This window comes from Lampris incognitus, unplaced genomic scaffold (genome assembly GCF_029633865.1).
Source record: "Lampris incognitus isolate fLamInc1 unplaced genomic scaffold, fLamInc1.hap2 H_4, whole genome shotgun sequence".
Lineage (NCBI taxonomy): Eukaryota > Metazoa > Chordata > Actinopteri > Lampriformes > Lampridae > Lampris > Lampris incognitus.
Window position 1 is genome coordinate 950,573 of NW_026611079.1, and position 17,371 is coordinate 967,943.

Sequence of the window (17,371 nt, forward strand, 5' to 3'; positions counted from 1 at the left end):
TGAATACGCACCAGGCAAAACTTTAGCTGTGGCTGATGCACTCTCCAGAGGCCCAGAGCAGTGCTACGGAGATGGTGCTTCTCATGATGATGTTGCAGCGCACATTGATGCCATCGTGTGCCAGGTGCCTGCCACACCTCAAAGGATGCAGGAGATAAAACAGAGCACGGATGGGGATCTGCAGCTCCAGACAGTGTTGGGCTTCATCAGACACGGCTGGCCTGAGTATGTCGATAAAGTGCCGGAGACAGTCAGAGACTTTTATCAGGTGAGAGGGGAGTTATCTGCGGTAGATGGTTTAGTCATCAGAGGCAGTCGTATCGTCATTCCCACAGAGATGAGGGAGGTGATCTTAGACAGAATACACGACGGGCACCAGGGGATAGTTAAGTGCAGAGAGAGAGCTAGCCAGTCAGTGTGGTGGCCCAAAATGACAGAGCACATTACAACAAAGATACAGCAATGTCAATTCTGCAGAGAACACAAGAACACACAGAGAAAAGAGCCTTTAATGTCAAGTGAGCTCCCATCCAGACCATGGCAGAAAGTTGGCATAGACCTGTGTGAGTACAAAAAGCAAAACTACTTGATAGTGTCTGACTGTTATTCCAGGTTTTTGGAGATCCTAAATCTACCAACAACTACTAGCAGTCAGGTTGTAGCTAGGCTGAAGGCTACATTTGCACGTTTTGGTATCCCTGAAATTGTAGTTAGTGATAATGGGCCACAGCTAGTTTCAGAAGAGATGAGGAGGTTCAGTGAGGATTATGATTTCATCCATGTGACTTCAAGCCCACACTACCCCCAGAGTAATGGACAGGCAGAGAGGGCTGTTCAGATAGCCAAAAGCATATTAAGGCAGGAAGACCCTCTCCTCGCCCTGTTGACATACAGAGCTACACCCTCTTCTTCCACTGGAGCCAGTCCAGCGGAATTGCTCATGGGTAGGAGACTCAGAACCACCTTACCCACATTGCAGCATAACCTGAAACCGGCCTGGCCTAAAGAGGAACTGATCAAAACCGCTGACGCCGCAGCCAAATCGAGGCAGGCTTTCTACTACAACCGCAGGAACGGCGTGCGGACACTGCGCCCACTGAACTCAGGTGACGCAGTACTCACCAAACTTGATGGACAGAAAACATGGACAATGCCAGCAGTTGTTCACAGTCAGAGCTCCACTCCCAGATCCTACATAGTGGAGACAGCTCAAGGTGAACATTACAGAAGGAACAGGCGCCACCTGTTGGCCACACCTAAAACACTCACCTTTGTCAGCAGGGATCCTGACCATGTCACTCCAGGGGAGAGTGGAAACACGGATGAGTCCCGAGCAGCAGAAATGCCAACTTCCACACCATATGTTACTCGCTCTGGCAGGGTGAGCAAGCCTGCAATCCGGCTGGATTTGTGAGGCGTATGGACTTGTGTACTGTGGGAGATTTTTTATTTTTTTGTGAAAAGGGGGGTGATATACAGGTTAAAATTGTTGGCAGTAAATGTTCAGAGAAATGTTTAGAAAATCATCTTAGAGGGGGAGATGTAATGAATGAAAGGTCACGTGTTTAACTTGACCTACTCACGGGTGTACGTGCAGTGCGTGTGACGTATACAGGAAGTTAGAAGCGCATGTTATGAAGGTTGTATGTCGGATGAACGCTAGTAAAAGCTACACACAGTTAAGAACCTACGAAGTCGGCTCGTTCTTGAATTATTCTTATGTCAGTAAGACAAGGCGTCTACGGACATTACAGTAGGTATACCGTGTGTGCAGGAGATCAGGTGGAAGGGGAGTAAGGCCAGGAGCATCGTAGGTGGGTTCAAACTCTTCTACCATGGTGCGAATGGGAGGAGAAATGGGGTAGGGGTAATTCTGAAGGAAGAGTATGTCAAGAGTGTGCTGGAGGTGAAGAGTGTGTCAGACAGAATGATGAGTATGAAGCTGGAAATTGAATGTGTATTGATGAATGTTATCAGCACGTATGCCTCACAAGTTGGGTGTGAGATGGAAGAGAAAGAAGAATTCTGGAGTGAGTTGGATGAAGTGGTGAAGAGGGTACCCAAGGGAGAGAGAGTAGTGATTGGAGCGGACTTCAATGGACATGTTGGTGAAGGAGACAGAGGTGATGAGGAGGTGATGGGCAGGTATGGTGTCAAGGAGATAAATGTGTAAGGACAGATTGTTGTGTATTTTGCGAAAAGAATGGAAACGGCCGTGGTGAATACATATTTCAAGAAGAGAGAGGAACACGGTGATGTATTACAGTGGAGGAAAGTGCACACAGGTGGACTATATCTTATGTAGAAGGTGCGATCTGAAAGGGATTGGAGACTGCAAGGTGGTGACAGGCAGAGGTGGAAAACCCACCTTCAGAAAGTAGAAGTACAAACCATGTATTTGTTCCACCCACGGACTAAACCAGCTGATTTCGCTAATTAGTTCTCCAACATGGCTTAAGTGTTGTGCTAAGTAGAATCAGCTGGTTTAGTGCATGGGTGGAGCAAATACATGGTTAGTACTTCTACTTTCTGAAGCGGAGTTTTCCACCTCTGGTGATAGGAAAGAATGTAGCTAGGCAGCATCAGATGGTGGTATGTAAGATGACTTTGGAGACCAAGAAGAGGAAGCGAGTGAAGGCAGAGCCAAGGATCAAATGGTGGAAGTTGAAGAAGGAAGACTGTTGTGTGGAGTTCAGGGAGGAGTTAAAACAGGCACTGAGTGGTAGTGAAGAGTTACCAGATGGCTGGGCGACTACTGCAGAAATAGTAAGGGAGACAGCTAGGAAGGTACTTCGTGTGTCATCGGGACAGAGGAAGGAAGACAAGGAGGCTTGGTGGTGGAACGAGGAAGTACACCAATGTATACAGAGAAAGAGGTCGGCAAAGAAGAAGTGGGATAGTCAGAGAGATGAAGACAGTAGACAGGAGTACAAGGAGATGCAGCATAAATTGAAGTGAGAGGTGGCAAAGACAAAGGAAAAGGCGTATGGTGAGTTGTATGAGAGGTTAGACGCTAAGGAAGGAGAAAAGGACTTGTACTGACTGGCTAGACAGAGGGACCAGGCTGGGAAGGATGTGGAGCAGGTAAGGGCGATCAAGGATAGAGATGGAAATGTGCTGACAAATGAGGAGAGTGTGTTGTGTGTTGAGAAGGTGGAAGGAGTACTTTGAGAGGCTGATGAATGAAGAAAATGAGAGAGAGAGAGAGAGAGAGAGAGAGAGAGAGAGAGAGAGAGAGAGAGAGAGATTTGATTTTTAAAAGTACATTTATTCAGATGACATTCCAGTCCAACAGCTGATATTCAAACATATTCATCTTTTTATAATCCAGCTCATAAAATGAAAACAGTTTCAGGAAAAAAAAACATTGAGTACAAGTATTCGTAACAACAAACAGAATTTCAAACTTAATTCAACTTGACTTGCATAGCCCAACATAACGAACACAAATTCGCCTCAGGGGGGTTTTGCAGAAAAACAACATCCTGTCCTTAGACCCTCCCACGCACTGGGGCCTCCCATAGACCTACCCCCGTCCGTTCGACCGGCGCCTCCCCTGGGCCAGCGTCCCGCGGGCTCTCTCCACCCTCACACTTCCCCTCGCAACCATGGGTGTCTTCTGGATCCAGGCCGGAGGAGGAGCCCAATCAGTTGGGTCGGTCACAGCTCCCGCTAGAGGTTATGGAGCAGAGGATGCGTGACCACCTCTGCCTCTACTGCGGGAGGTCGGGCCACTACACCAAGGCCTGCCACACTCACCCAAAAGACCCGACTCACTTAGCGAGGGGTGGCCTAGTGAGGTTGACGACCCTTCCACAGCCCCAGCCCAAGAAGGAGCACAACCAGCTGTTTCCTGTCACTCTCACCTGGGGTAACGACTCACTCTCTGTTGGTGCACTCCTAGATTCGGGGACGGACGAGTGTTTGATGGACATCTCGCTGGCCCGGCAGGCCGGCGTTCCACTCGTCCCCCTAGACACACCCCTCACAGCCCAAGCCCTAGATGGTCGTTCACTCGGTAGGATCACGCACAGCACTGCTTCCCTCACTCTCACTCTCTCGGGTAATCATGTAGAAACTATGCGTTTTTTGGTTTTGCACGCCCCCACCGCGCAATGTAACCACCAAAAATCTCTCCAAACTGTTGTCGACGGCTTCTAAAAGCAAATCTTTCCGCCAATACGTTCTTCTTTGGTGTGTAAAAATCCCGCAACGTCTGTAGCAAGGTTGCAAAAGCAACTTCACTGAACTTTTTCGGTGATATCAAGTCCTTCAGCAAGGCAAAATTCTTCGGTACAACCAGACAATACGGCTCTTCTCCTATCTTGCTCAATTTGGTTAGCAGACAAGAATTACATAAGCCTTTCTTCATAATTGTCGAAGTTTTCTGCCGTTTCGTCGAACTGCAGTCCTATATCATCTGTACTATACAGTGCCATCGCGTACGTTAGCTGCTAAGCTGCTAGCATCGTTCAAACATTATCGGTCAAGACGGGAGCAACCCGCTACACTTAAAATAAAGAGGAAAATCCCATCTTCGTCACCAAAACTTGTCGTGTATCTACAGGATAACTTAATTATACAACGATCAAGGTGTCTCTTGGTCTTCCTCTTTTATTTGCTAGACCCTAGTAACATTAAATTGAAATATTGCATGTACATAAGTATTCACGCCCTTTGCTATGACACTCAAAATTGAGCTCAGGTTCATCCTGTTTCCACTGATCATCCTTGAGCTGTTTCTACATCTTGATTGGAGTCCACCTGTAGTAAATTCAATTGATTTGATATGATTTGGAAAGGCACACACCTGTCTATATAAGGTCCCGCTGTTGACAGTGCATGTCAGAACAGAAACCAAGCCATGAAGTCAAAGGGATTGTCTGTGGACCTCTGAAACAGGATTGTATCGAGGCACAGATCTGGGGAAGGGTACAAAAAATGTTCTACAGCTTTGAAGGTCCCGAAGAGCACAGTGGTCTCTATCATTCGTAAATGGAAGAAGTTTGGATCCACCAGGACTCTTCCTAGAGCTGGCCGCCCAGCCAAACTGAGCAATCGGGGGAGAAGGGCCTTGGTCAGGGAGGTGACCAAGAACCCGATGGTCACTCTGACAGAGCTCGAACGTTCCTCTGTGGAGATGGGAGAACCTTCCAGAAGGACAACCATCTCTGCAGCACTCCACCAATCAGGCCTTTATGGTAGAGTGGCCAGACGGAAGACTCTGCTCAGTAAAAGGCACATGACAGCCCGCTTGGAGTTTGCCAGAAAGTACCTAAAGGACTCTCAGACCATGAGAAACAAGATTCTCTGGTCTGATGAAACCAAGATTGAACTCTTTGGCCTGAATGCCAAACGTCACGTCTGGAGGAAACCAGGCACCTCTCATCACCTTGCTAATACCATCCCTACAGTGAAGCATGGTGGTGGCAGCATCATGCTGTGGGGATGTTCTTCAGCGGCAGGAACTGGGAGACTAGTCAGGATCAAGGGAAAGATGAATGGAGCAAAGTACAGAGAGATCCTTGATGAAAACCTGCTCCAGAGCGCTCAGGACCTCAGACTGGGGCGAAGGTTTACCTTTCAACACGACAACGACCCTAAGCACACAGCCAAGACAACAAAGGAGTGGCTTCGGGACAAGTCTGTGAATGTCCTTGAGTGGCCCAGCCAGAGCCCAGACTTGAACCCCATTGAACATCTCTGGAAAGACCTGAAAATAGCTGTGCAGTGACGCTCCCCATCTAACCTTACAGAGCTCGAGAGGATCTGCAGATAAGAACGGGAGAAATACCCCAAATATAGGTGTGCCAAGCTTGTAGCTTCATACCCAAGAAGACTTGAGGCTGTAATCGCTGCCAAGGGTGCCTCAACCAAGTACTGAGTAAAGGGTGTGAATACTTATGTACATGCAATATTTCAGTTTTTTCTTTTTAATAAATTTGCAAAAATTTCTACAAAACCTTTTTCACTTAGTCATTATGGGGTATTGTGTGTAGATTGACGAGAAAAAAAGGAATTTAATCCACTTTGGAATAAGGCTGTAACATAAAATGCGGGGAAAGTGAAGGGATGTGAACACTTTCCGGATGCACTGTACTTTATCACGGATTGTATTAACTTCTCTGAGTATTTTAATCTTGAACAATCCGGCATACTCTTGATCTGGGGCTATCTTATAATGTTTCTCTTAATAATATCGAAGTGCAAGATTTTAATATCGCTGATCACAAAGTTGTGATTTTTTTCACACCCTGCTCCTGCTCCCTTCCCTTACAATCCATCTACCTGTATCCGCTCTCAGTCTTTTAATTGCAAGTCAGCTAGTAGTTTTAGAAAAACGTTTTTATCAGCTCCGGCTAGTAATACCCTTAACCAGAAGGATCTCTCTGTAAATGATTTATTGGATAATTTGAATACCTGTCGTATGATCCTTGATGGCACTGCCCCTATCAGAGTTAAACATGTCAAACAAAACGCCCTCCCCTGGCTCAATGACCAGACAAGGGATTTAAAGAGGCAGTGCAGGAAAGCTGAGAGAAAATGGAGGAAGGACAAACTCAAGGCATCGCTTGATAGACTAAAAAGTTTGATGCTGCCTTATCAGAATGCAGTTAAGGAAGCAAGGCATTCCTACTTTTCTAATTTAATTGCTGATAGCTGCCACAATCCCAGGGTTTTATTTTAGGCTATAAATTCAGTGGTTAGCCCCCCAGTCAATCTTTGGATGCATCCACTGAAAAATGTGAGCAGTTTCTCTACCACTTCATTAAGAAAATAGATGATATTCAGCTCCACATTACACCGGTGACGCAAAATGTCCCCACTTGCATTAAACCCTCCGCCAGTCCTATTTTACACTGTTGGCCCACAAATTCTCTCGATTATCACCGTCTACCGGTTTGTTCTCATCTAGTTTTAAACACATAATAGTCCGACCTCTCCTGAAGAAGGCTACTCTCGACCCCTGTTGTTTTAAGCAATTTTAGACCAATTTCAAATCTACCTTTTTTATCTAGAATTTTAGAAAAGTCTGTTGCTCTCCAACTAATCACACACATGAATAGTTGTAGTATTTCCAAGCAATTTCAATCAGGATTCCGTACCCACCACAGCACAGAAAGTGTTCTTATTAAAGTTACCATTGAGTTATTGCTCACAGCTGACTCTGGCGCTTGCTCAGTTTTAATTCTGCTTGACCTGAGTTCCGCTTTTGATATGATTGACGATGACATCCTTTGAAATCACCTGGAAAGCTATGTTGGCGGTAAGGATACTGCTCTTGCCTGGTTCCAATCCTACCTATCTGACAGACATTTCTCTGTTATAATGGGAAAATCTTCCTCATCCCCGGCCCCCCTCACACGTGGTGTCCTCCAGGAGTCAATTCTTGGTCCATTATTATTTTCCATTTACATGCTCCCCCTGGGTCAGATCATTCATCTGTCATCATAATATTAATTTTCCCTGTTGTGCAGATGATGTGCAGCTTTATGTCCCGCTTACTGGTAATGACACGCAATCCTTCTCATGTTATGGCTTGTCTCTCCAATATTAAGTGCTGTATGTCACAAAACTTCCTCCGGTTCAATGAGTCCAAATCTGCGGTCCTTTTATTCAGCCCGGAAGAGTGTCTAGGGAACCTGTCCTCCAATGTTTAGCACTCTGCCTGCAATTTGGGTGTCTTTTTTTTTACTCTAAGCTCCGTTTTGACACACAAATCACCAAGGTAGTACAGTCTTGCTTCCTCCAAAGGAACATCGCAAAAGTTAAAAATTTTATATATCAAACGGACCTTGAAAAAGTCATCCATGCATTCGGCTCATCACATCTGGATTATTGTAACTCCCTGTATTTAGGGCTCAGTCAAAAGTCCATCTCCTGGGGGCGTCCAGGTGGTGTATCTGTCTATTCCGTTGAGTGCCAGCACGGGGATCATCGGTTCGAATCCCCGTGTTACCTCCGGCTTGGTCGGGCGTCTTTACAGACACAATTGGCCGTGTCTATGGGCGGGAAGCCGGATGTGGGTGTGTGTCCTGGTCACTGCACCAGGGCCTCCTCTGGTTGGTCAGAGCGCCTGTTCGGGGGGGAGGGGGAACTGGGCGGAATAATGTGATCCTCTCATGTGCTACGTCCGGCGAAACTCGTCACTGTCAAGTGAAAAGAACCGGCTGCAGCCCTCCCCGGATCGGCAAAGGGGATGGAGCAGACATCAGGACACCGGGACGGCTCGGACAAGTTAGAATTTTTTTGGGCAGAAAAAAGGGGGGGGTTAGTTTTCTGTGGAAATAACCAGAGCAACAGCCTCACAATTTGAGGAAATTGTGTTTTTCTTTTATTGATGGCACTGGGGGACTACAAATTGTCCAATTCAAAATGATCAATCACATTAAAGATTAAAAAGTTAAAAATTCAAAATGAATCATTAAACATTAATAAGTGGTGGAGTATTGTGGTATCTCCTGTCTTGAGTAAATGTAATTGGCTTGATAGAGGCTGAAATTGCAGCTGCACTGCCTCGAAAAAACAGCAGGAACAGGAAGCGAGTGGAAGCTGCAGGGACAGGGACCCTGTGGGCTCTCTACATTGCGGAGAGAGCCACAACTACAGACTTAATTGTGCAGTGCTGTGGGAAAAAATAAATATTTGAAAGGGAGAGACCAAGACCTCAGCTAAAAGGGCTCACGTAGGCAGGCAAGGGCTTGTTGTGGCACTTTACCAAAGCCAAAGGTGATTGATCATTTCATCAGGAAGGAACGAAGGGCGGATCATCTTGTCAAGTGATTTGTGAGTCCTGCTGTATTATCATCTATAGAGTTGCTGAGATTCTGCAGGCCACTGGTGGATGCTCTGCAAGATGGGTTGGAAAAAAAAAACGGTTTGGGGAAATGATGTCTGACCCAGAGCTGGTTGCTGCAGCCATTCCTCATCCGAAATTCAAAAGATCCTGGACCACTGATGAAGATGTCCTCAAACTTGGTAAGAAAACAATTATCATGAAGAAAAATGATGATGAAAAAGATTTGTTTGATTTAGACCTCGGTTATATCAAGGAACATTATCCTGACCATGATGAGCCTCTGCTGCGGCCCTCCGACATCTGCTCAAGCACTTCCGATGAAGAGGATTTATTTTGCAATATGAAGCATGTACAAACCCAGGAAACGACCAAACAACTAGATGCACACCTGGCCTGTACGGCTGGAGGTATGGACTTTTTGACATCTTACTGCTGTATCCAACCTGTCGCTCAAGTTATACACAGCCCTCCCAGCCTCCGCTGCCTGTGAAAGACTTTTTAGTGCAGCTGGATTGATCTTCAGACCAAAAAGGGGAAGAATTCATTCACACAACTTCGAAAACCAGCTTCTACTGAAGTTGAATAAGAACTTCTTCACGTTTGAATAGTTTGACCAGGCTGAGAATTCTCACCTGCCATCATGAGACCTAGTTCACCTCATTTGAGATGGACAATACAGTAGAAGTCGTTCCCAACAAAATGTTTAAATTTATTGCAGAAGTGCACTTACTTTCACCTTTAAAAACTGAGCAGATGTTACCTCAAAATGAAGAAATACTGTTGTTCCTTGTTCAAAGGCTGTAGGTAAGGTAAATACATGATGAAAATGCAACTCATGGCATGAAGGATTGGGATGAGTTCAGTCCACCCAGTGTTGAAAGGACTAAAAGAAGTACTGTAATTCCTTGTTCGAAGCTTGTTGTGGTTGTGAATTAATACCACACACACACACACACACACACACACACCACTGTCTGTATAATTGCCATGCTGTTTTGTGTGTGTGGAGGATGGAGGGGGTGTTGAAATAAAAATGACAATGGCTGTCCTTTTTACTAATTAGATTACATTTCTATGCTGAAGCTCTTATAGATGTTTCTAAGACTTTGTGTAGCAGAGTGGTTCTACAAGCAAGTCAGTGCATTTATTTATCAGGTGATTTCAGAGAGTTACGAGGTTCTGTATGCATTGTGAAAACAATAGAGCAATGCACTGATTTACTTTTGAATAATTAGGTATTTTTAAAAGTAAGTACTCCAGTACTTTAACTCAAGTAAAATTTTGACTGAGCAACTTTAACTTGTAGTGGAGTAATATTTGACCAGGAGTATCTGTACTTTGACTCAAGTAATGGGGTTGTGTTTGTCCACCACTGGCTACTACCACTACTACTACTGATGATGATATTCAGCCAATCCCAGTGACGTAAACAAGATGGTAAATAACAAATAATACAAATTAAGGTCCAGTGTTGTTTAAAGGTGATCTTGATTAAACGTGGTCTCCAGGACGTCCGGGTAGCGTGGCGGTCGATTCCATTGCCTACCAACACGGGGATCCCGGTTCGAATCCCCGTGGTGCCTCCGGCTTGGTCGGGCGTTCTACAGACACAATTGGCCGTGTCTGTGGGTGGGAATCCGGATGTGGGTATGTGTCCTGGTCCCAGCACTACCACCTCCTCTCATTGGTCGGGGCGCCTGTTCAGGGAGAGGGGTAACTACGTTCCCCTGGTGAAACTCCTCACTATCAGGTGAAAAAAAGCGGCTGGCGACTCCACATGTATCAGATGAGGCATGTGGTAGTCTGCAGCCCTCCCCGGATCGGCAGAGGGGGTGGGGCAGCGAACGGGATGGCTCAGAAGAGTGGCCGGGAGCAACTGGGGAGGAAAAAAAGGTGAGGGGAATGCCCCCCCCCTCCAAAAAAAAAACTCAAAAAGGGCTCTACTTCATAAGCAGACAGTGAATAGTTTGGACCTTGCATCATCCAAAGCACAATCTGACAGGCTTTATAATTACACCGCTTGTTGAGCAGACATGTTGAATTCAGGGTGCAGGTGGAGATGACAGCTATATGGTAATATGATAGTTTACAATAAAAAATATTAAGGACATTAAAAATGAGAAAATGGGCCTGGCGGCCTGTCCAGGGTGTCTCCCTGGCTGCCGCCCAGTGACTGCTGGGATAGGCCCCAGCATCCCCGCCACCCTGAGAGCAGGATAAGCGGTTCAGATAGTGGATGGATAAATAAGAAAAAGGTAATTGCAGGAACCTACAACCTGTTTATTCATACATACCATACACGAGTATACATGAAGGTAAGAAACTGAAGGAGGTACACGTGCAACAAATAACAAAACCCCATCTGCATGCTGGCTTTGTTTTGTCCTATGTTTTGTTCAAAACTATTTCTTAGGTTTTTGACCATAATGTTCTATGATTTTTACCAGGAAGAAGTTCTCTCTATATCATCCTTTCCACTGGAGGCATCTCCCTCCTCATCACCTTGGTCACGGTGTGTGCTTGCTGGAAATCCTCCAAAAAGTAGGAGCTTCTGCTGGCTATCTTTTTTTTTTGTCTTGGGTGAAAAGAACTCCAATCATATCTAAGTAAAACTTCTATTTTAACTGAAATTTACCTGATTCAGGGCGGCACGATGGCGCAGTGGTTAGCGCAGTCGCCCCACAGCAAGAAGGTCCTGGGTTCGAGCCCCTGGGTAGTCCAACCTTGGGGGTCGTCCCAGGTCATCCTCTGTGTGGAGTTTGCATGTTCTCCCCGTGTCTGCGTGGGTTTTCTCCGGGTGCTCCGGTTTCCTCCCACAGTCCAAAGACATGCAGGTCAGGTGAGTCGGCCATACTACATTGTCCCTAGGTGTGAACGTGTATGTCGGCTCTGTGATGGCCTGGCGGCCTGTCCAGGGTGTCTCCCCGCCTGCTGTCTGATGACTGCTGGGATAGGCTCCAGCATCCCCGCAACCCTGTGTAGGATAAGCGGTTTGGATAATGGATGGGTGGAATACCTGATTCACAAAAATGCTCTGATGGATCTTGGGGTGCTACCAAGAATTATTAGTGTAGATTTAGGAGCAGGTTTCTGCTATGATGTACCCAGCAACAGTTTTATTAATTGCAATAGTCTATCACTACTAAATATTTGAAGTGTCAGGATCAAGACTCTAACGTATAAAATACAAAATGTAACTATTTTTAAAATGTACAATAGGATACGTCCCTCTCAAAAATCAAATGGATGTGAGTTATTAAACTTCACCTCTTTCACATTGCACAGTTCCTGCACATAAGTTCCTGTCCACGAGCTCGAGAAGCGCAGTCAGAATCAGCGTTCATAGCGAGGTCAGAGAGAAACAACGTGGTATTACTATCTTGTAAATACATTAAGAATGACACTTACATTGAATACTGTGAAAAATAAAGTCATATAAAGAAACAAAAGAACAGTGCATCCTTCTTTTAGGAACTAAACAATAAATTGAATGTTTTAAATGTAGGAGGCTGTGACCTTCTTGTCCTTGAAAGGCCACTCAAGACGACCATTTTGGAACTATGAACTGGAAAAAGTCTACCGTAAGCTGTGTACTCAATCAGCGCAACTTCCTTTTTATGAGCAGTCCATGGTTTTATCAATCCCTCTGCAGAGGCAAAGAGACTGATGCTCCACCACACAACACCCAATGTCAGCAATTCTGGGCATCTCCTTTTGCCTGCTTAAACTCACACATTATGCTAAGCTACAACTGTAAAGAGCAGTTCCCCATTGCCCAGATGAACTACTCCCACATCTCCATGAAAAACCAAACCTCAAGCTGATGTGTGGTGAGCGTTCTGGTGCAAAATGGCTGCCGTGCATCACCCAGGTGGTGCTACGCAATGGTGGTGGTTGAGGTGAGTTTCCCCCTTCAATGTGAAGCGCTTTGGATGTCCAGAAAAGCCCTATAGAAATGTAATGATTACTATTATTAACCCACCTGCAAACAACACTCACTTAGGCTGGGGAGCTGTCTGGTCAACAGTTCTTCCCCTCCCTCCCCCCCCACCACTCTCTCCATGAGTGTCAGAGGACGTCAGGGAATGCCATCTGTGCAGGCAGCCTATAGCTCCATTTTATAACCAGTGCAAGGGACACACTACACAACTCTCAAGCAAGGTGTGAATTACAGGGGGTCCCGGGGAGGTCTTGGACATACTGATTGACTGATTGATGCCTAAGACCCCTTGATAGCCTCAAAATCAAATGTAATTATCACCAAGTGAACTTTGCACTAGCCTTAAAATGTCACCCGCCCGCCTAAGTCGGAGGTAACACGGGGATTCGAACCGTTAGTAGGCAACGGGATAGATTGCTATGCTACATGGATGCCCCTTGAATCATAAATCTGCAAAAAATTATAGGCCTATTAGACGCAATTCCGCTTCAACAACACGCCCACCTTCCTGAGTGCCGACATGATTTCAGGATGAGGAGCTACAGGCCAAACAGGGCCCCCTGATGGCTATAGGGTATGTCACACATTGTTTTCAAGCGTGATTTAGCAACCATAAGGCTATTATGAAGGATTGTCAAGCCCAGGCTGAGTCTGTGCTTATTTGGGGTGGTCAAACCAGATAGTTACAATGATTATTTCATTGTTTATGAGAGTGAAAGACTAATCGTTTGCCTCCTAGTCAGTCAAGATTCACATTTGAAAATCAACCATGTTTGATTTTATTGACTGGAATCTAAACAAGTCTTTTGTCAAAGATGCAAATTGGAAAGGAGACCATCAATAGCCAATGAAATTTGAGTGTGAGAGAAGAGGGAAAAACAAATAAATATGGGAAGTGGGAGAAGGGATGCCAGAAGGATGGCGGTGCCAGCAAAAAATATGCAGAGCCACCAGTATATGTACTGGAGCACAGAGATGAAGGAGCAATTGGTGAAATAATTGCAAAAATGAAATTGCCTCTACCATGTCAACTCTAAAAGATTATCGCATTCACGCTAAAAAATGAAGAAACTGGATTGATTGTATGTGTTATTAATATAGACTACATGTGCAAGATGGCGGTGCGTATAGATGGAGCGACCACAATGGATGCTCACAATGATGAAGGACCCACAAAGCAGATTGAGACAGGTAGTAAAAGTTCCCATAAGGTTTAATCAGGCAAAAGGGTTGGTACATGGGATTCAATCAGATCAGGCAGAGGTATCAAAAACAGCAGGCAAAAGGCAAAGTCACAAAACCAGGCAATGGTCAAAACATTCACTGGGGAGACAAGGAAACAATGCTGGGACGCTCACATGGCGGTAAAGATGAACTGGCAACATGAGGGAGCAAACACATGGCTTAAATACACACACGGGGCAGACAGTGACACACAGATGAAACACATTAGGGCGGGACTGGTAATCACACAGGAGGGAAACTTGACAGCACGTCAACTCTTTTGGAAAACACAATACCATAAAGAACTTTTGGACATTGGAAATATGATCACACATGATCAGATACCAGCTTATTTGGACAATCTGCATTTTCTCGGCTTGCTATGCGACTCAGGCCCCATTGCTACAGGACAGGTCCCTGGAGGCGCGAGAGGACAGATGCCTCCGCGTGGCGTGCGCGGAGGCATCTGTGCTAGGCTAAAGGCTGACCCCTCCAGACCAGCTCTCCCATCCATTTTACTTCAAAACGTATGCTCTCTGGAAAATAAACTGGGCTGCATACGGCTTCGACGGACGTCCCAGAGTGAAACTAAGAACTGTTGTATTTTTGTCTTCACTGGATGTCTCTCCGCCTGCCGCCCAATGACTGCTGGGATAGGCTCCGCTCCAGCATCCCCGCGACCCTGAGAGCAAGAAAAGCGGTTCGGATAATGGATGGATGGATGAAACCTCGCTTCACAGCAACATTCCGGACACAGCCATACAGCTAGATGAGCTAGCATGCTACCGAGCCGACAGAGCATCATCTTTGTCAGGTAAAACCCGTGGTGGTGGCTTGTGTGTTTACATCAACAAGGAATGGTGTGCAAACGCTGTGATGGTCTCCAAACACTGCTGTCCACTCGTGGAGTTCACAATTGCCAAGTGTCGGCCATACTATCTGCCGAGAGAATTCACTGTTGTTGTTATTGTGGCCATGTACTTGCCCCTGCGCGCTAATGCCTCAGAGCAGAGGCACTGCGTGAACTACACAATGGTATCAGCAAACCGCGCACCCCGACAGATTTTTCATTATTGCTTGGGATTTCAATCATGCAAACGGACAACCAACAAACAAAGGGAAACAAACAAAGACTTGTCAATAAGACGAACCAGACTTACACACACAGGAAGACTGGAGCATTGCGGAACAAGGAACAGAAGCACAGAGGAACCAGAGGGACTAAACTACTGGAGAAAGCTGGGGATCACAAAATGCATGGAGCAAAAAGGAGACACACGGAAACATGGAAGCTTCAAATGGAGAACATTGAAGAAGTGAGGGGAAGAAGGCCACCCGGGCACGAGGGGAGTGGATGTCAGCCTAGGACATGGAGAATATGAGCTAGGGGCTGCCGGACTGAGGCACTGGGGAGATACTTTAGGGGCCGCATCAGGCTGGAGAAGTAGCATTTGCTCCACACTCATTCACACTCACTCACACACACACACACACACACACACACACACACACACACACACACACACACACACACACACACACACACACACACACACACTTTATTTTATCGGTTCTATTTTTGTATGGTATGTTCTTGGTTCTGGTTTAAATGGATTATTTCAATAAAAGTTATTCTACCTACACCTTAGATCTTTATGTTTGTAATTTAGTTAAGCTTTATTGGGTTGCTCACATTCTGACTGTTTGGTGCAGCCTACAGCACCTGGCCTTTCCCTCTCCAAATATGAGCATTTTGTAATCATCTAATTTGTTTGGTTCCAGAGAAGTAGTAGGTCTTAATTCACCTTGTTTGCAATAAAAAACAAAATATATACCGACACAACCATTTGGTTTTAGTTCAGTAGCACCCTAGGCCAACCAGTACCAGTATATCCCATGGGAATCTGTTTTCCCAATGAATAAGAGAAAGGTTAAGGAGTGCTCTTGTCCTATCCACAAACATGCAATTTCCGCCTAAGTTAAAGCTATGTTTATATGAGCTTATATCAGTATTTATTTATGTATAAATAAATAAAATTACTCTCTGGTTATGTTGGGCAGATACCTACTTCATACCACAGCAAATCTGAGGAAATTCTGAGTGAGCATTATGAAATTATGGGCTTTTTTGTCACCTCACCCCTATCCGGGCTGGCCTAATTTGGCTTTTTCAGATATTAGGGTAGGTCTAAAGAATAGCCCAAAAAAACGTATTTCCCACAAAAATAAAGTTCCACAACTATCCATTTCATTAATGGGACACATATGGGATATGAAAAAACATGGTTGTGTTTTGTTCTAACTCGGGTAGGGGTATCTCGAAAACTAAAGCTCTTTTGGAGGACTTGCTGCTAGCCTATAAACAAACAAAAACAAAAAAAGTACAAAAGCGCGCAGAACCGAGGCGACCGTCTCTGGTGCCATCTTGATGACGTATCTAGCTGTTCTAACAGCTTCAGACAATCTATCACTTTTTTTCTTATAACCACTGCCTGGGTGTAATTTCAAGCGCTCATAGTATTTATGTCGCTAAGTAACGTCATGCCTTTCTCATGATAGTCTGTCTGGTTTAATAAAACAGTGCCTCTACCTTTCTCTGCCGGGAGGATGATGATGTTACTGTCATTACTGTGATTTGTGAGTGCATTCCTCCCGGCTCTGCTGATGTTGTATGGTGGCTGCTTTGCATTGCTGATGCAGGCGGAAACTTTAGTCTGCATTTGCTCCACTTCCGGGTCCATGATGTTATTATTACGGATCGCCGATTCTGTCAACGTCACTTAGATGAGGGAAGAAACATTTCTCCCACGAAATTAATCTCCAGATGAACTGATTCAGATTTCTGGGGTTTGCTCACCTGGGTTATTGAGCATGCATAAAGACATTGTCAGTTAAAAGTTTGCTTTGGATTTTCCCCATTCTGTTATCCTGCACTCTCTTACCCAGAAATCTGCAAATCCATCCATCCATCCATTATCTGAACCACTTATCCTGCTCTCAGGGTCGCGGGGATGCTGGAGCCTACATTCAACTGACATCATTCATTATTTCCTTTGCCACCACCCCTAAGTGAATGCCGTTACCTTCAGACGTCTTTCCGTGGTCTTTGATACTGTATCCTCATTGAAGTAAGATGCTGTATCACACAGTCCCTTCCCGAAAATTTCTTGAAGTGTCTTTTCACCCTGGGAGTCGTTACAAAATGTCCTCAGGGGAGGTAGACGTCCTGGGTGTTAGGCGATTTTTCGACACCTTCACCAGACTGGCCGGCCAGAATCAGTACATGCAGAGGGTGGGTCAAAGAAAATATGAGTTAGGCTTCCTAAACGAGCCCTATATTGTGATGGGAATTGTTTGATTCCACGCCAACAATAAACGAGGAGCAAGATAAAAATATCTTAAAATAT

At 45.4% G+C, this 17,371-nt stretch overlaps 1 protein-coding gene across 1 annotated transcript in view; it reads left to right on the forward strand.

Annotated features, from left to right (window-relative positions):
- LOC130131990 (hepatic and glial cell adhesion molecule-like) overlaps window positions 1–11,444 on the forward strand; it is a 51,759-nt gene extending 40,315 nt beyond the window's left edge. Inside the window, exon 4 of the mRNA XM_056301712.1 lies at window positions 11,248–11,444. Coding sequence (XP_056157687.1) covers window positions 11,248–11,345 — 98 coding nt within the window. The 3' untranslated portion in view covers window positions 11,346–11,444. The remainder of the gene's footprint in view (window positions 1–11,247) is intronic.
- Window positions 11,445–17,371: the final 5,927 nt, after the last annotated feature.